The sequence below is a fragment of the Centroberyx affinis genome, unplaced genomic scaffold, assembly GCF_046629955.1.
Source record: "Centroberyx affinis isolate AG114_WGS23_722 - 3 ecotype Tasmania unplaced genomic scaffold, CSIRO-AGI_Caff_v1 ptg000034l_1, whole genome shotgun sequence".
Lineage (NCBI taxonomy): Eukaryota > Metazoa > Chordata > Actinopteri > Beryciformes > Berycidae > Centroberyx > Centroberyx affinis.
Window position 1 is genome coordinate 84,703 of NW_027278748.1, and position 19,441 is coordinate 104,143.

General features: G+C 41.8%; 2 protein-coding genes across 2 annotated transcripts in view; both read left to right on the forward strand.

Moving 5' to 3' along the window:
• LOC139641497 (protocadherin-15-like) overlaps nt 1-14,051 on the forward strand; it is a gene marked incomplete at its 3' end in the record, with an annotated part of 98,643 nt that extends 84,592 nt beyond the window's left edge. The window contains exons 25-32 of the mRNA XM_071515918.1: nt 190-198; nt 1,411-1,530; nt 8,936-8,957; nt 9,723-9,761; nt 9,906-9,979; nt 11,831-11,949; nt 12,172-13,310; nt 13,452-14,051. Coding sequence (XP_071372019.1) covers nt 190-198; nt 1,411-1,530; nt 8,936-8,957; nt 9,723-9,761; nt 9,906-9,979; nt 11,831-11,949; nt 12,172-13,310; nt 13,452-14,051 — 2,122 coding nt within the window. The remainder of the gene's footprint in view (nt 1-189; nt 199-1,410; nt 1,531-8,935; nt 8,958-9,722; nt 9,762-9,905; nt 9,980-11,830; nt 11,950-12,171; nt 13,311-13,451) is intronic.
• Nucleotides 14,052-14,057: 6 nt separating this feature from the next.
• LOC139641488 (uncharacterized) lies at nt 14,058-15,135 on the forward strand. The gene is made up of 2 exons (XM_071515907.1): nt 14,058-14,128; nt 14,515-15,135. Exons 1-2 carry the CDS (start codon nt 14,114-14,116, stop codon nt 15,133-15,135), a joined length of 636 nt encoding a protein of 211 aa, XP_071372008.1. The 5' UTR covers nt 14,058-14,113.
• The last annotated feature ends 4,306 nt before the right edge of the window (nt 15,136-19,441 follow it).

Genomic DNA, 19,441 nt, shown 5'->3' on the forward strand with positions numbered 1-19,441 from the left:
ACCTAGAGCGGTGTGTTTTTCAAAAGGACACCTCCCAACATTAAATAACCTCCCAGCATTAAAATTGAATGGAGTTGGAGTCAAAGCACCTCTATCTAATTATCTAATTATTCAACATTTTTTTTGTTTCCTTCCCTTCTCTCCCTCTCTCTCTCTCTCTCTCTCTCTGCGTCAAAAACCATCCATCAGATTCAAAGAGTAAGTAATTATTCCCATTCATGTTTTATAAGTGATCACCCTTTCAATTGCATGAAGTGTGTGTGTGTTAAGGACAATTTCTCACATCTTCATTATTCATTTTAAGACGAGCAGACTGTGTGAAGATGATGGGAAAACTGCATGTCAGCTAATGTCAGCACCCTTTTGAAATGACTTGCCTTTAGTATAATGGCACAATGCAACACTGATTCTTCTTACAGCATGCTGGGTTGATGTTTAATTATGCAGAACGATGTCCCTTCATCTGGAACATCTGATGAAATGTTATGGAAAATCAACCCAAAGTCAACAAGGCTTTTAGTATCCTTCCACTCACCATTGCCCTTTCAACGCCACCCATCAGTACAAGTTTATAAAAGTGTATTTTCACTGAATGTAACAACCTCAAAAATGCTAAAAGCAATACATAGTCTAAATCTAAACAAAAACAAGCATCTATGATCACTTTTTTTAGTTGGTTTCCATCATTCTGTAAGTAGATTTCACTGGCAATCACTGTCACAGAGAATTATAGGTAACTTTGATTTTGTTTTCAGCAACCTTCAAAATCGGTATATTGAAAGAACCTTCAGATTTGGAGTTACAGGAGTGTTCAGTCATAGCCTCATCCCCTCACTGCTTGTTCACCAATCTGGATCACTGGTGGTGTTTTGACAAATGTGTTTAAATAATGCTGTTGACAAATAATGAGAATGGTCGCCACCCATACCTTTCCCCCTGTACTAAGTTATTCATTCCCCATCTCCAACCCCTCTTCAGTCACGACTGAACACATCATTATTCTTAGTTTTACCACCAGTTGCTAGTTATGATTCTTGTTTGCAAAAATGCCTTGCGAAAACACAGGGGCGATACATGGATGAGGCTCCATGCATAATTGATGCGTCTGCCTTCTCCTCACCTATTACCACACTATTCCAAAGGGAAGAAGGAGAAGTTAATTTGGAGATATTAAGGTTGAGCTTGAGTCAGACTAACTTGGCACAAAAATTGAATTGTGGATAACAGATCGATTTACTCTGCTTTGATAGGCTTCTTTTGATTCCTTTCATTCAGTTTGGTATTTTGGGTTGATTTTTCCTTGCATATTGGCATATGAGCTATATTTTCTTTTTGGGTTGATTTGTGTCACTTGTGAACTGGAACCTCTGATCTTGGTGACTCAAACTGATGGCACTTCAAATTGCACAGGCGACAGGCTGAGTGTGCCAAAACGGCCAGGATTCAGATGGCTCTACCGCCAGGAGGCAAGGCACCTCCAGCCGGTGCTCCCACTGCTAACCTGTATGAAGAGCTAGGGGACAGCAGCATGTGAGTCAATCCCGACCTTTCATTATCTGCCTCCCATGATTAACCCATTCCCTTGATAAACAGGTACTGTATGGTACCATGCAGGTTCCTCTCTCTAATATAACTAAGTAGTGCTTTCAGTGTGAATGCTATCACTGCTGCCTTTTCTGAGCATATTTTCCTGCCTTTACTCCAATTATCTATGTCTCAACATCACATCACTCCTTTGTCCTAAAATGACCACTATCAGTCCTGTAGGTGGGTATTGATCTTTGAAGTCTACCCTATTGAGCCGTAGACACAGTGGCACCTGCATCATTGGCTGTCTCTGCTCCTTAGCTCCCTAACCATGATCCACTTTTGTGCTCTGCAAACCACAATGTATGCTGCCGCTCAGCTGGTGATTAGGGCTTCAGTTGCCTTTCCCATTAGAGCACATATGCATTTCAGCATGGCCCTCTCTCAAGGTGAGAGTTTGCTTAAGCTCATAAAAGACACCATAGTTTATTGGGAATAGAGAATCTGGCCTGTGCTTGGTAATTGATTTTGTGATAAATTACTTTTTACTTTCCCCGTATTATTACCCGTGTTGAATGCTTCATCAGCTTCCCTGTGTCCTGAATGTTTTGCCATTAGCACAATCGGATTTAACCTTTCATGTTAAATACTACCCTGAATGTGCAATGAAATGTTAATGGTTTCAGATTAAACAAGATTGAAACGAAATTGCACAGTCCCCGATGGTAAATAGGGGGCATGGTAATTTTGATTTAATGCGTTTTAAAGCAATACTGCTTCTAACTTCATGGTTGCTGTTAAAAAAGGGATAATGGAAATTTTACGGTGAGCTGTAAAGGGCCTGTGCAATGTTTACAACAGATGTTGACCAATACTCAACAGCAAGCAGAAGCTTTTGATTTCACGGCAGTAGAAGAGCTCTCATGGGGATAGTATTGTGGCCCGGTGTCATTTATTTTGGGGATATGTTCTAGGCTGCAGTAGAAACAAAAGGAGCTGATCCCATAAACAACCCCATTAAAACACTGTCAGAGTCTTCCTAAGCAGAAAAGTATATGTGCGTTTGTGTGTGTGTGTGTGTGTGTGTGTGTGTGTGTGTGTGTGTGTGCGCGTGCCTGTATGTGTACGTGTCTGTGTGTGTTCGCGCGTGGGTTTGTGAATGTGCGCGTATGCAGATATGCTGGTCTCCGCATGTGTTTGTGCCTACAGTATATTTTTGGATGCACTCAACAAATAAAACAGTGTATTTTTGGATGCACACAAAAAATAAATCAGTACAGTACATACATACAGTTGAGCTTATTATTCATCCATGTGTTTGTTTTACCTTAATACCTCTGACATTTCTGCACTAGTCTTCTTACAACTGTCTGTTTCTGTCTTCTGCATCATTTCCATTCCCTTGCCCCTCTCTGGATTCAGACTGCAGTAAGTAATCCCAAAATGTGTGAGGTCCATATATAGGATTACTGCTATCTGTGAACGCAGCATAGGAACAGCATAGATACATCCTTGTTTTACATCCCGCTGATAGATTTTGCTGAGCATAGGCACAAATCTAGATACAATTTTGGTGTGTACTTGACGTGTATTAAAGCCTTGAGATTTCGGTTTACAGTATGATTAGTACCCTTGTGTTGTAAATTAGTATTAAACTCGCATAGCTTGGTTTTTAAATTAATTTAGGTGAACAGCAATTGGAAAGATTCTTATTTAAGCAGATGTAACATTCTAATTGACTGCAGTATAACCTTTTTGCTTTCATGTAGACAGGAAAAATTAAGCTCCCTTTTTTTAGAGGTACTGCACTTTAGTAGGCGTCCCTAGTTGTCCCCCATCTTCCTTGCCATTGACATCAAGCCATGTCTGTTTTATGTGCCCTTACCTTCATTTCACTGTCTCTTAGTGTTGTGATTATGATTGGACAGATGCTTACAGTTTAGGTCGATGTTGGCTATTTATATAGTATCTTTGAACCACAGGCTATATAACACGACTTTCTGCGACCATAATTTTAACCAGTTGTTAGCTTAAACTTAGAATGTTTGTAGAAGATCATTTTCACTTGATTTGCCTCTTTCCTTATTCATATTAATTAAAGGAAGTAGCCATTGTTTCATTAGGGCTGAATTGTCGCTTTGGTAAATATTAGTCATTTCATATGATGTGGCTTAACTAAGTATGGCATTGAAGTCCAGTTCCAAAAATGTACAAAAAGAGGTCCCCAAAATATTTGTATACATCTCTGTCTGTTGGTGTAACCAACTTTGCAGACTCGTAAAGCACAGTTGAAAGTTGAACCATCTATTTGACCAATCACATTTCTTTATTGAATCTACTTATATAAATCTGAGTAGCACGCACGATACTAAGAGTCATATAAGTGAAGATTAAGGAACAAATTATAGCATAGTCGCTTTTGCCTCACCCTTTTCCTTTGCTTCGCTTCCCCTTAAGCATTCGTTTTTCACCTGTTTCAAGTCTTTTTCTTCTCCACCTCCACCTTTTATTGGGGCAGGGCTAAAAAGTCTGTCATTGAGGAGGCCGACCGCCAGAGGATTCTTAGCACCTTTGCCTGTCGCGCCATTGCAGCCCGTGGCAACGGAACATTGCATGGCAACTTGCCCAAATCAGAGAGCAACGTGACCTTCCTTTCTGACCGCCACCCGCTCACCACCCACAACCCTGTCTACGATGACAACGGTCCCCTCAGCAGTCCGGATGTCTTCGTAGGGGAAGCAGGCCCTTCTCAGAAACGGTTCTCGTTTTCTCCACCGCACTCAGCGGGGCCAGGGTGCATTTGGTCAATGCCCGGCCGCATCCGTGGAGGCCTGCAAGGCTACGAGGCGCTAAGGAGACAGGCTCTTATGGACCCAGCGGAGTGGGAGCTGCACATGCTCCAAGCAGGCATGAGAGGCAGGGAAGGGCTGGAGAGTTTGGACACGTTCCAGCTGAGTGGCTGCAGCACAGAGAGCAAGTTGTCAGTCCGCGAGCAGGCCAGGCAGTTTGAGCAGCAGGCCCTACAGGAACGGACCCTCAAGCAGGTCAGAGAGTCCCAAGGCTCCTTCTCTCCCGTCCTTCTCAGGGATCGAGACAGCGCTGACATGCTGGAGCTGACCTCAGAAACCCTGCTTTCCATCATGGAGTGCGCCTACAGCCCCATGTCAGTGGGCAGGGACATTCCCCCAAGGATTATCATTACCCAGGGAGACGACTCACACCACCTGGCCAACCAGAGGCCGACTCCACCTATCCTCAGGAAGTTCAGCTCCAGCATCTCCAGCTACATGACAGTGGAGCCTTGTGAGATCACCGTGGAGATCATACCGGACCCTCCAGATAATCCCCCCCCTCCTCCTCCACAGCAGCTACCTCCCCGTGCCCCGTCCACGTCCCCTCCCTCTAGCACACCCCCCTCTCCTCCACCTGCTCCCTCCTACCTTCCTGAGCCTCCTCAGTATCCCCCCCATCCCACTCCTCCTCCCCTCACTAAGCAGGCTGCTCCCCCGCCTCCCCCTCCACTCCCTCCCCCGCTCTCCCCTGCCAGCGAACTCATACGCCCCGCCGTCCAGTTTGTCCCAACATCTTTGCCGCCCGCGTCCTCACTTCGCCCCGTTTCGGCCCGTAAACACCCCGCTCCTCCTGTCCCACTGCCAGCTGATGGGGGGAAGAAGGAGCTCAAAGGGATCTTGAAAAATATCCAGAATCTAGCCGACATTGAGAGGTCCGTTGCCAACCTGTACAGCCAAGTAGACAAAAGTTGCAAGGTGCCCAAATTTAACAAGAAACCACAAGTGACTGAGGAATCAGAGGGTGTTAACAAACTGCCAGGCTCTGATCCTCCTGATGAGCAGAGCACGCCAAACCCACCCAACTCCAGCTCTGTGCTCCAGCTGATCTCGACAGCAAACTCTACTGAAAACGGAACAAGCCAAATGGACATGGCCGCAGAGGTTCAGCAGACAAGCCAATTGAACAGCCCAAACTCTGTTGCTTCCGAACTCAGCGAACACTTTTCCTCTCAGTCCACAGTGTTCTGACTCACTCCTTTCCCTCTGTCTCCATATTCTCATTATTTCTCTTTTTATGTCTCCATGCCTGTTTTTTTCTGTTGTTTCTGAAACTAAACTCTATTGATTTTTGTACAATCAATAGTATTTTATATATGCTGTAGACAAGTCAAAGAATTTTAAGGTGTGGGAAATGCTTTTTTACGTGATATTTTGTGTGAAAATCAAACTTTAGTGCCACGAGCCAACAAATGTATCCAGCTCTGCCACGACTGTATGATGTGCTTCTAGGCTTGCATTACAAAAGAGGCTTGTATATATCTATATCTATATCAGTATCTATTCTGCTCGGTTTCATGCCCTAGTTTTTTACCTGAAATGCCTGAATCATGGTGAGATGTATGATGAAGGTCAAACAGTATTTTATTTCAACCTAAGTATACACTAGAGTTCAGATCAGAGTTCATAGCATAGTTCAAAAGATGGTTCATCATGTTGTATGTAAGTTATTTCAGGTCATAATCGAATCTACTCTTCACGCTTCACAAACAAAACGACATAAATTATATTAAACAAGGAAAGCCAAGGGGCTTTTTCTTCCCAAAGAATTTGGTGACTCAATAGTGTTGATTTTGAATTTGTTCCTCAACTTGCTCAGACAGACAACAGCATGAACATTTAAGATAGTGTTGTTTGGCAGTGAGTCCATTTTCCAATTAATAACCAGAGAATTTACCACTGTTTTGTAAGAACCACCAGGAATTTCCCAAAGCTATGCAAGTTCTGGGAAAGGAGCTTCAGAGTGTTCAGGAAGGACGATCATATGTTTGTTGTCAAAACATTTTCAGGAAGTCGTTGCATTGGTTCAACTCACAGAACCAGACATTGGATATTATACTGAAGAAAGGCAGAAAGGTTTTTTTTTTTACTCTTGGTGCCTTTGAAGGATTTATGCAGATAATACAGGATAGAGCCAGGCAGGGGCAAGTGAAAACATCCTCATATTTTGGTTGAAGCATCAGCTGTAAAAATACATCGGCTGGGGTCCCCCGACAGGCTGATGTTGAATAGATGGAGAAAGCGAATCCCTGGGGGTCCTGTCTTTTCACATGTCGGCAAAGATCCTCCCAGCATGATAAAGTAGTCACTGTGATGTCGGGCTGCACGCTGGAAGAGGCTAATTAGAGAACCAATCAATCCTCGACCAGGGCCGCTGCCTGTGGGACTGTCAGCTACAGTTCCCCTCTCCTTTCCTTTTACATCCCTCTAACCTTCTCCATGTCCACCATTTCTTTATTTCTCTCTATCTCTCTCTCTCCCCCTCCCTCTCTTTCTTTCAATTCTAATACTTCCCAATCCTTTGTCTCTTCTTGTTAATCTTTCCTTGTGGTTCTCGGGAGATTCCATTACCTTCTTTACACTCAGCAATACTATCTCTCTCTTCTCTTTCTCCCCCTCTTTTCTTATTTTCTGTGCTCAGGCTTTTCACATCCACTCCTCTCCATCTCTCTCCCATATGCCCTTCATATGTTTGTTTCACTCTCTATGCCCTTAGGCTAATGGCCTTAGTCCACCCCACCCTCTCAAGAGCAGTGTAATGTTTGATTCATCACACATTCCCCTGATGGGCAGATCGAAGAACTGCTAATTCTGTATTCCATGTTCACTACATGAGGTAATCTCTTCTGTCAAGAGGCTAGCAGCTCACATGCTGCTTCTCTCAAAGCACAGTGCAGTCAGCACTGGATGGATGCAGTTCTGTTTGTTTTTTTAATTTCCATTGATACAATTGGTTTAATCACACTTGTTTTGTTTCTCTGATACTTTAACCTAGTAGCAGGAAAAAATGCAAAACAAACATTTGGTAAAAAATACTCAGAAAATTGTCAACATAGTGTTGGTTTTCAAGAAAATACAGACCAAAGACCATATACTGATCAGTAAAATAATAGTGAAACTATACTTAGTATCTTATGTACACTAAAAATGCTGATCAGAGAGATCCGTTTTCCCCTTCTCATACACCACATACACCACTAACTTAATTGATTACTGCTATAATGGTTAGGGTAACTTAGTTTATTGTTGGTAGAGTATTCATGACAGTAAGGCAAGGCAAGTTTATTGTGTGATTGCTGATTTACATAGCACATTTCATACACATCAGCAATTCAAAGTGCTTTACATAAATAAAAGAAAAATAAAGACATAGGTAAAAATAAGTAGAATAATAATGACTCTAGTATTTGTATTTTATGATATTAAAAATATGCTCAATGAGCAAATTATTTGGCATGGGTTAGGGTTAGGGTTGAGTACAGAAGTGATGGGTGAGGATCCTCTGGGTTCTTGAGCATTTAAGAGTCAAAGTTGACCTCACTTATTGTTGTACAACATCCCCTTATCACCCATCTACCCCCATGTCCCCTCTTGTGCAAACCTTTCTGTGGTAGCTGTCCGCTGGGCCATTTGTCTTGATGTTTCCTAGAAGCTGCGGTAGCCTGCAGCCAAGCCAGCAGGTCATCCATCAGATCCCATTGCTATCACCCCCTCAGCCTGGGAGGTGTGGCCATACGGGTCTGCCCTGTCCCTGCTCCCTGCCCATAATAACAGATTACAGCTCTCCAGAGGAAGCTCACATCATTGCTTGGCCATATATCTGAGTGTGAGAGTCGTCATTATTTATGGGCTCAGACAGGTTACAGTTGTACGCTTGTGAACCTGGAGGTTTTGGCCAGGCTGCTCCATTAACTCCTGTTTCTCATTGACTTGCACTGAATGCACTGCAGGTTAGTGTTTTCAAGAGCAGCTCTCAGTTGTTTTGTGATGTGTTGGATCAAGTGTGAAATTCTTAAGATTTACATACCACAATTTGGTTGGAAAAAGCATTGCTCTCTATTGAAATGAAGTGGCACGTAATGCTGTGATAACCAAAGACAAAGACAGCTTTATTAACAGTTTCTTTGAGTCAATAATTTCTCCCTGAATCGCCATGTCCTTTTTCATATCTGATAGGAGATGGCTCTAGATACAGAATGTCTGTATAAACACTGACTTTTTTCATATTCCTATCTTCCTAACCTCTTTGATATTTGCATTTATTATATAATTTTTTTCTGTTTGGATGCGATAACAGAAAAAGAAACAGCCAACACCAAAGTGATAACAGTGTGGCCTTAGGCACTCTTTTTTTAAAATGAACAATATCTGCAACTGTAATTTGACACACGAAAATGCACAGTAAGTAAAACAGAAATATCCTCACTGGTCAGCAGAATATATATGCTGTAGTGCTGTAGACTTTACATTTTATTTATCTAAAAGCACTTGAAATGTTGCTGTCAATCCATATTCATTATTTGTCTATTTTATTTCCTCTCTTTTTCCGCGGCACACAGCAGGCGAGGCTATGGGAGACAGGTAAGCATTCTTATTGTGATATGTTTTTATCTTATTCATTGTGTGCCAAGACATTTTGTCACTCTCAAGGCAGCTTGAGGCAGCTTATACCCTATTATTCTTATCTACAACTCACTTGATGGAAAACACTGAATGAGATTAAGATGAGATCTCAGAGATAGTACTTCTGACACTGACATTACAGTTTAGATTTGATTTTGAAAGTGGTTGGCATTGTATTCTCAAATCTCGCTGTCAAGTGACAGATAAGCATTTTGGGTGAGTTTTTTCTCCTCGGTTGGAAAAGGAAAACATAATCAGGGACGCAACAAAGATGAAGTGACTCTGGCAACGTTTGAAATTATAACTCTTTTTTGAATTGTGACCTTCAAATAACCTGGGAACTGTCAACATCAGAAGTATGCAGCATGATGTTTTATTTTTGATGCAGACTCACAAAACTAAAGTTTGTTGCATTTTTCTTTCTTCATCGTTGGTTGGTTTCTACTTCTTATTAAAAAGGCTTAGCTTCCTCATATTTTGGTCATCCTATCTTCCCCTCTTTTTTCCTTGCTTTGGATCCATCCATATTTCCATTAATCATTTCATCTTGTATTTATTCCCCAGGGCATATAATATGGCCCTGACAAATAATAATGGAAGAGCCCTGTTTTTTCTGGCTTTAAATCTTCAATATAAAGAGTGAGCTCTGCATTCTGTCTTTGTCTCTCCTGACCATCCCTTCCTTCCATTACCTTTCCCCTCTTCTCTACTAATCTTTGGCAGCAACAGCAACTGCTGAGGCCATCTCTTCTGAGACCTGAGGTAGAAACACTACTGCTTTTCTTAATTCACAGGGATTTAGTAATTCTGCTGTATACTCACCCTGTACGCTGCTGGTGCTTTTCTGCTGCTCTCTTTCACTAAGGAGTGCTGAGCTATTTCTCTCTCTGCCCCTCTGAAATGCAGGAACTCTCCATGGAGTCAGGCATCGACCCAGGCCAAGACTACTACACCCAGGACTACTATAATTACGACCAAGGGTGAGCATGCAGCCCACTGACCCTCTCCTCTCTCATCAGTCTTACTCTAATCTAGAGAATTGATCTCCATCGATTCATTTAAAGTAAAAAAAATTACATCATTAAGACTTATTTATCACAGACGTTCCTTCTAGCTCCCCATGCTGAGTCCTTGGGAATGGGGAGCATTTCAAGGAAATTGAGAATGAAATGATGAGCATAACTTACAATGCTTCCCCCTCATCAGTACATACCATCCCTGAGTATTTACCCTCTCCACTCCCACAAAATGAGATCAATTACGTTGCCTTGAGCCAGGCACCTGAGAGTGAGGTGGTGTTTTCCTCTGGCGTAATGGATAGAGGATGTTTTGGCTTGTGTGCTACATTGCCCATATGGTCCAAAGGAGAAAAAGCTGGAACGCAAAGCTGTAACAGCTGCTGAGAAATTGTTATTCATTAAACGCTACTGCTCTATGGCAGGTGACTTCCTCCACTCTGGAGAATTATGCTGCAAGTTTATCAAAATGGGGAGCAACCTTTGGACCCTACAGGCTCAAACCACTTAAAGAAAAACTGACAAACTTTAAAAAGTGGCCATGTTGAAATTAAGTGTTTTACTTGCCTCTTCAGTTACTCAGCGACTTACCTTCTCATCATCTTAGCTAATTCTAATTGCCTTAAACTGTGTCTGCATCACACTGCCCTTCATTTGCAACAAGCTGTAATTATATTTTGAAGGTCTGTCACAAAGTCCATCGTAAAACCTGCTACTGCTGCTGAGTGTGCTATCACTCTGACCTGGCCTGCCTTTGATCCGTTTCTATTTAAATAGTGGTGCACAATTTAACAGCAGTTAAGCTCTTAATCCAGCAATCACTAGCCCTTGTGGTCCTCCAAGCCACCCTCGTATGTTCACAAGGTGTCGGTGAGGCAAATTGCTCTTGCCTTCAGGCTCCTCACTGATTTAATATGGTGCAGTAAGCAGAATATTTGACGTCAGCATCCAGTGTAACAGGAGCACACATCTACATTGGCCTGCTATCTCAGGTCAGACCCAGATGCTAGCATAATGCAGATTGATGCTGGCCCCACATTGCACCTCATTTACAATATCTCCCAGCTACTGCAGCTCGCCACAATGGTCCCTTAAACTAATAATCTGTGACATTTCCATATAAATAAATGTCTGTTTTGCTACTTTCCATCACTGATTGATATAAAACAATTGTGATTCAATTCATACCCAGTTCATGAAAGCTTTTATATTTGTCGTTCTAAATTCTCAGTGAAGGGCAATTCTTTCCCGGGAACAATACTCTGGCACACAGGAAGTGATGCGTTTTACATCTCCAGCAGCAGCAACAGCAGTTTGTTTGGAAATTAATAGAAGAAAAAACTCAGTAGTCAGCATGACCAGCAAAATCTAACCTAATAAAACTCAGTCTTCATCAACAGAAAATTCAGGAAAAATACATCACAGTTTAATAACAGTAAAAGAAATATAGTTGCAAGCAACCACTATAGGGGTCACAGTGTATGTGCCATAATCATAACCTTGAAATATTGGAACGATGTTACATGCCACACCTACATTCACCAATCAGGACCAACTTCATATTTTGACTAGTACATAGCCCTAGAGCATGTGTACAAAATTTCATGCAATTTCAACAACCAGATTAGGAGTTACAGTATGCCATAGATTTGGGTGTATAAATTTGACATTTTGGTGATTAGGATCATGAAATTCATACTGACTGTAAGACAATTTAAAATGTTTCTCTTGTGCTTCTATAGGAAACTTAATGTTGCTTTATAGCATATGTAATATGAGCTATTCTGAAAGATATAATTTTTTTGTCTCTCTCAGGTATGACCTTCCTCAGTACGGCAGTCGTAGGAAGTTGATCGCCCCCATGTATGACGAATATGGAGAGGTGATTATGGAGGATGATGGCTATTACTACAGCCCCCATGGCGAGGTATTATGTGTCCTTAAATGTGAATGTCATACATACAATGATAATAATGTGAATAATGTCAATTAATGATTTAACAGGTTAACAGTCCAATGTGTTATTACAATGGCAATTTTGATGCCCTATGTGATAGAATGTGATAGATACCCTATTATAGAATTTATCATTATTGCTGTGTCTTCACTGAAAAGGTTGCTGAATTAAATGTGACTGTCTTAGGGCCGAGGCCGAGGCAGAGGCAGAGGCAGGGGTCGTGGCGGCATGCGAGGTAGAGGTCCACCCAAGAGGGTAGATTTTAGAGACTTGCCTCCAGAGGATGAAATCGAACAAGCTGAGCCAGCAGAGGATGTTGAGCCTTCCAAGGCTGCCAAGAAGCTGAAGTCTGTCATGAAACTCAGCAAACTACTGGCGAGGAAGGGAGGAGACCAGCCATCTGATGCTGGTCCTTCTGGCACATCTCCATGGAAGAAAGCCAAGATGTTCAAGATGTTTGGCGCAGGGAAGAAGGACAAGGATTATGCCAAACTGATGTCAGCCCGCCGTATCGACAGCCAGGAGAGTTTGACTGGACCGGGAGCTATAGGAGCAATTGACAGCAAGTCTGATGCTCGCAGCAAGCTCGGCAAAGTTCTGAGGAAAATCAACCTCGGCAACAAGTTGCAAGCCCGGAGGAAGTCACAGAGTAGTGTGAGTCATGTGACTGCTGCAGGCAGTGAGAGGGACGAGGAGGCCTCCCACGTAGCCACTGAGGATGAAGAGAAATCTAAAGTGTCTATTAGTGTGACTGAAAGTGAGCCGGAAGCAAGTGGCAGTGGAATCAGTAAGGAGAGAGGCTCTGATGAGGAATCCTCAGAGAAAGGCAGTGTTGACAAAGATTATCTAAAAGTGGATTTAGACCGGGATGATGCCAACGAAAGCACTGTGGACTCAGAGGAAGAGCCTGATGAAGACCTAGGGGATTCTGATGAGGAAGGCAAGTCTAGATCTGAGGGTGAAGAAACTGAGAAGGAATCCAGCGCTGAGAGAGAATCTGGGACTGAAAAAGAATCTGATTCAGAGAAAGAGTCAGGCACAGAGAAAGAGTCAGGAACCGAGAAGGAATCAGAATCCGAAAAAGAAACAGAGTCAGGAACAGGCACGGCGACAGAGAGGGAATCGGGTTCAGAAAAAGGTTCGGGAACAGAGGGAGACTCTGATGAAGAGTCTGGGGAGGAAGAGGCTTCAGGGGAATCCAGAGAAAGTGGGTCTTCTGCACGCTCCTCCATGAGATCATCTGCCACTGAGGCCAGCAAGGGGACCAGTGCTTCAGGTGCCAGTGGTAGTGAAAGTGGCAGTGGGAGTAGAAGTGGGAGTGGCAGTGGTAGCGGTAGCGGTAGCGGCAGTGGTAGCGGCAGCGGTAGCGGTAGTGGCAGCGGTAGTGGCAGTGGTAGTGGCAGCGGTAGCGGTAGTGGCAGTGGTAGCGGTAGCGGTAGTGGTAGCGGTAGCGGCAGTGGAACTGAGAGTGCAAGTGAGAGTCGCAGCGGTGCCTCTGCATCTGGCTCAAGTGTGAGGTCATCGCAGAGTGCCAGATCATCAGGAAGTGAAGGAAGCTCAAAGAAGTCCAGTGAGGAAGCCAGTGACGCTGAATCAGGCACAGGGACAGGCAGTGAGTCTGAATCAGGAACAGGGACAAGAAGTGGGTCCAGCCAGAGCAAACCGTCTGGTTCAGAGGCAAGTGGTTCAGAGGATGGAGGGTCTTCCAAGAGTAGCAAGAGTTCCGTGGGCAGCGAGAAGAGTTCCACTGGCTCCCGGTCCACCGGTGGCAGCAGCCGCTCCCGGAAGTCCACCCAGACCAGCGGGTCTGAGGACACCATCGAAGAGGAGAGTGAAGAAAAGGATTCAGATGAGGAAGAATCTGAGACTGCTGATGAGAGCAAAGAGTCAGGCAGCGATGTCAGTGATGAAGCAGCATCCAGGAGGTCCAGTGTGGCGTCCACTGGCCCTGAGACCTCTGCCCAAGCAGGTCCCCCATACAGCTCAGACGTCAGAAGCATGAGTGGCATCTCTGAAGAGACATATGGAGGACTCTCCCCTATCACTGAAGTGGATGAGGATGCCATCTCCTCTGAGAAATCTTCATCCAGTGGTTCTGGGTCAGATTCAGAGTCTCAGGGAACTGCCTTCTAAAGAGATATATGGTCGGCTGTGAAGTAAGACTGAATAAAATCAATTACCCTTGCATGGGAGTGAAGAGAACATTGCTTTCCTCTACAGAGTGTTTCACATGTACAGCTTTTCTCTTTTCCCCTTAGCAAGGAAAAACCTTGGTGGTTCCTCCTGCTGTAGAATTTGATAGTTTTGCTGTCTTTCTTCTACCTTTGACTTTTCAAATTCTTTGGATTATGGTTTTTGCTCTCGTTTGTACAGCATTATGCTCTTGTTTCTGCTGTGAGTGAGATTCTGCATGTCACAATGCTATCCTGTAATGTCTTATGAAGCTTCTATTTGCATTTTCTTAATTGTTCCTCTGTGAAAGTTGCACATGAATTGTAAATGAACTGTATATTGATATTGACCACTTCTCTGTTCTTTTTAGCCCGGGAGAAAGAAGCGGATTAAGCTGGTGGTAGATCGAGAGTATGAGACCAGCTCCACAGGAGAGGAGAGCACTACAGAGACCCAGCGGAACCGACTCTCCAATGTCAACAGCCACAGTAACATCAACGGGAACATCTACCTCGCCCAGAATGGCACTATCGTCCGAACCAGGCGGCTGCCCCACCCCAACAACCTCAAGGCAGGCTCTCCATGCCGGTTGGGCAAGCAGTTTAAAAAACTAGACAAGCTGGGTGTGACTCATGAAGAACCACCCCCTATTAATAGCATTGGGGACACGGGAAACGACACAGGAAATGGTACAGGTACATGCATTTCCTCTAATGTGGACGTCAACCTCAACACCCGACCCTCCTGTGGCTCACTGGGATCCAGCATCACAGGTCTTAAAAGTTTTGGGTCCAAAACCAATATTGCCAAGGCCCTGATTGACAGAAACAGCAGTGGCTCGTGTGTCACTGACGAGCAAGAGACTTCTGTGGACAACCACATGGAAGGTAGGGAGACACTGGAGTCCCACAGTGACCACACATTATCAGACGAGGAGGAGCTATGGATGGGACCCTGGAACAGCTTGCACATACCAATGACAAAACTCTGACTGGCCATGGAGGAGATTAGTTTTCATAACTTTTTTTTTTTCATTTTGCATTTTGCATTTTATATGTTTGCCATGCTTTTTTGTTTTTGTTGAGAAAATAAACATTAAAAAATGGATTGTGTGCCTCAGCTGTATAAGCACCAATCACTGTCCAAGACAGGTGACTGCACTTATGGTCAAATTTTGTTATTTCTTGTGAATGATTCGATGAGACGTGATATGTCGAAAGTTTCTTCTATCAAGCGTTTATCACAGACAGGGCTACTACAGATGGGGACATAGAGCTGCAAGGCAATGAGTGCCTCAAAGAAATGTGAAATTTTATGAGAACTGTGCTTGACTGTAATTGAATTCTATATTCTAAACAAGATGGGCCGCTCTCATTCAGTGATTTCATGTTTTGTTTTGTTTTGTTTTTTCTCAATTTTTTAGTTTTTTTTTGAGTCAGAGGTTCTGAAATACAGATCACATAGAGATTGTCATTCATTTGGCTGTGGAAGCAAAATGTTTCTTTTGTTACAGATATTTACAGAGAAATCATGGTGAACATATGATGAAATTGTGATTATATATATGATGCAGTGAAAAGCTTATTTTGCTAACAGCGTTTTATTTGCAAATAATGAAGATTGTCATTGATTATTTTATGTTGTGATCATTTGACAATGATTTTGAAAATTTATCTGAAAATATATGAAATTATTTTTGTCTATTTTGTATCTAACAGAGAGGATGGAAATTCTAACATATGACATTAAAGACATAATACATACATGTCTGTCAGAACTGTATTTCGACAATGAAATATGACATATTGAAATATTATCATTTTCACAGTGTTTTATATAGACATTTGTAACTACAGAATGTGGTATTTTCAACCCCTTTACATGATGCAGATTCACTCTGTTCATGAACTTTTATTAATTGACACATCAGGTCCCATACTTGGGAAAAAGACTACCAAATAATGTATCAGACTCAACAATAAAGTTCTAACCTATTTTGCTGTGTATTGTGAAGCATCATAATTGCAGGCATTGACTATTTCAATCCTGTCACAACATCCCACCACTTAACCTTGGGGTACTTTTGAAGCAAGGAGAATGTTAATAGTAGCCCACAGTTTCGAAAAGTTTAAGGATATGAAGATTAATTGTAGTCGAATAAATAATTGAGTCCTTGACAATCTATAATAGAGATAAAGGTAGAATATAAAGTAGTGCAGCACTAGGACTCAGCAGTAAGCTCATAAAAATACAATGACCACGAGAGAGGTCTGCCAGAAGGAGGCCTCTTCTCTGCGGAGTGGGCTTTCTCTTTGGAAAAGAGCAATCACAGGTCACCAACCACGGGGATACAGATAAACTGTCTCTGAAAACAACTGGGAAGTATGCTGGGAAGTCTGAGAAACCACCTTGAGCCCGGTTTCTCGCCTGTCAACACCAACTGAAAAAAACCTGTTGTTTTAAGAGACACGGATGACTCTGTGATTATAACCAAACAGGCAGAAGGCATTCAGGATCTCAAACACATTCTCTCTGTCTGTTACTGGGTTTATCAAAGAGATTGACACATCTTACACATCCAGAATGACATTTACAAAAATGTCCTGTAGTCAATCAAACTGTGAGAATGTCAATCAAGTTCACAGAATTCTTTGTTGGCTGAAGTTCACAAACTAGCTGGAGCTGAATGCCAGAGTGAAGTAGGTTAAAAAGCTGCTCTGAAAATAGGTCAAGAGGGAACCTTGTTCCCACCACAACAAGCCCGGTGTCCTAAAGGATCAAAACAGATCTCTGCTCTGTGCTGATGGAAAAAAAAAACCCAACATTGGCAGCAAGACCAGCAAAAATGCATGAAGATAAAGCTGTTTTTTAACAGTCAATTATGTCCTTTCCAATAGTTAAGTATGCAAAACCTGCTTGTGTGGATTAATTTGTGTATTAATGCATGTATTACCCCAGGGAAGATTGGGATCTCCCTCATACATGTAGTCTATCCAGAGCAACCCCCACCACCCTGTGCACACATACACACACACACACACACACACACAAACCCACCCCTGCTTTAGGTCACGGGAATAGCATTGTACACAACTATTGCAGATGGAGCTCATTGAAATAGGTTTTTTCATAAGATTTTTCTATCTGTCATTTGATGTATTTTGGCAATTTCTTATAAAACTTGTGTTGACATTATTTTACAGTGAACGAGCATTGCATAAAAAAATCAGCATTCATAACCAACAAAAAAATATGAATTAGCAGTAGATATAAATCTGTGCCCTCTGTCTTCTCAAACACAAGGGCGTACTTGGAGGTAAAGCTTTAGCAATCTCCTATTTTGAATATCCTCTTGGGATGAATTGGATTAAAACAGTGTCAACAAATATTCCAAGGGTTTCCTACTGAGCAGTTCAGTCTATTACAGGATTATGTCCCAACCAAATAGGCTTTTTTAAAACTTTTTTTTTTTTTCACCCTGATTATACCAGTGCCTTGATCAAATTACAGCATTGGACACAGGACATACCTCTGTGGAAAGTCTCTTTAAATGGGATTTACTTGCCCTTTCCATTTCATATTCAAACAACATGAGCATATCGTATCGGCATGACCTACAAAAATTATCTAAGCTTATCTGAAGTTCCTTTACTGTTCAGTATCACAAAATTCTGGTTGGCTCTCATACAGAGAAAAAACTGAAGGAACAAAGTGCTCATTTGCATTAATAATTCAAATACACTTTTAAACCACAAGCAATATCCAACCAATTTCAAAATTGGTTCTTTTTAACAGTTACACAGTATTTGTTGAAAACATTTTCACAATGCCCAGAGCTCCTCCCTGGGGAAAAAATAAATAAATAAATAAAATATATCCTAGTGGGATGTAGGCCACAGCACTGATTGCTTACAATCGGAAAACAGCTTTTGTCTAAATCCAGAAATTCTATTCTAATTGCATCCTTAGACAATGGTTTAACATACACAGATCAGTAGATGAGATTTAAAATATTAATTTGGTTGTTCAAATAAAATACTGCACAAATACATTTTCCATCCCCCAATCCCTCTTAATCCTAATGGGACTGATTGATATTGTTTGCCCATCTCAACGGTTATGCAAAATTTCTCTCTCTCTCTCTCTCTCTCATTTCTTTTCTCTCTCTGTCTGTCTCTCTCCGTCATACACACACTCACACACACATGCACACACAATCATACATACAAACTTGTCAAATCCAAAGAAATAAGCGATTGAAAGTTAGACAATACAGGCAAAAAACTGTCTGCTTGTGTGTGTGTCATGTCTGCGTGTGCATAACAGATTGATTTCTTCTTACACTTTTGGTTATGCCCTTAACTATAGTGCTATGAGTTCATAACCTCAAAATATACCCATATCCTTAGAAAACAGTCTTAAGCAGTGTAAACATTTTTTTTCCATCTTCTCTAAATTATTCTCAATAGACCTACTTAAAATATATTTTTCAGTGGGCATACAGATAACATGAAAGCAGATATTCAGGGGCTTTCCCCTTTAATATTCTATATCTGAATAACTGAGGTCATGAAAGCTTGTACAAAAGGTCTAGTTCTGCAATAGGAATGCACACTTTTAGAAATCAACAATATCCTAAATTTTGTGCCTGGTAGTAAGTTCGGTAACACTTTATTTTACAGCCCGCTAATTATGGTGTAACTAGTTTGTAATTATGGGGTACTAATAAAATAACAATACTGTAGTTACAGGGTAACAAAACAAGAAGTCCGGGAATTAAGGGATAACAATGTTGTATTTATGAGAGATTTATAAAGTAATTATGGTGTAATTGTTTTTGTAATTACCGCATACTGCAAAAATAATTACAGGGTACAATAACAGTTAGGGGGGGACTAAACAAATCGGTCAAAAGGCCATTGTAAAGTGCTACCCATGTTTCTATTAACTACATGGGTTGATGCACAGGTTGTTCTGGAAAAAAGAAATTCTACACCTGAAAAGCTGACTTGAAGATGAATACATTTTCTTTTTCTTTTCCAATCCCCTCAGATATGATAGTAGGTAATAGTAATATGTAATAGTAATATATGGCAGTAATAGTAGTAGGTAGTAGTAAGATTACAGTGAGCTAACTTGTGGCTTAAAACAGTGAAAGTGCAATAGGAATTAGCAGTTAAATTGTTTTCCTCATAAAATATATGGTATCTTAATACAAATTCCAAACATTCAGTTATGTCTTTTGTGTAGTTTATAAACCATGTATGAAGTGGGACATCTCTGTCATCAAAGTTTGG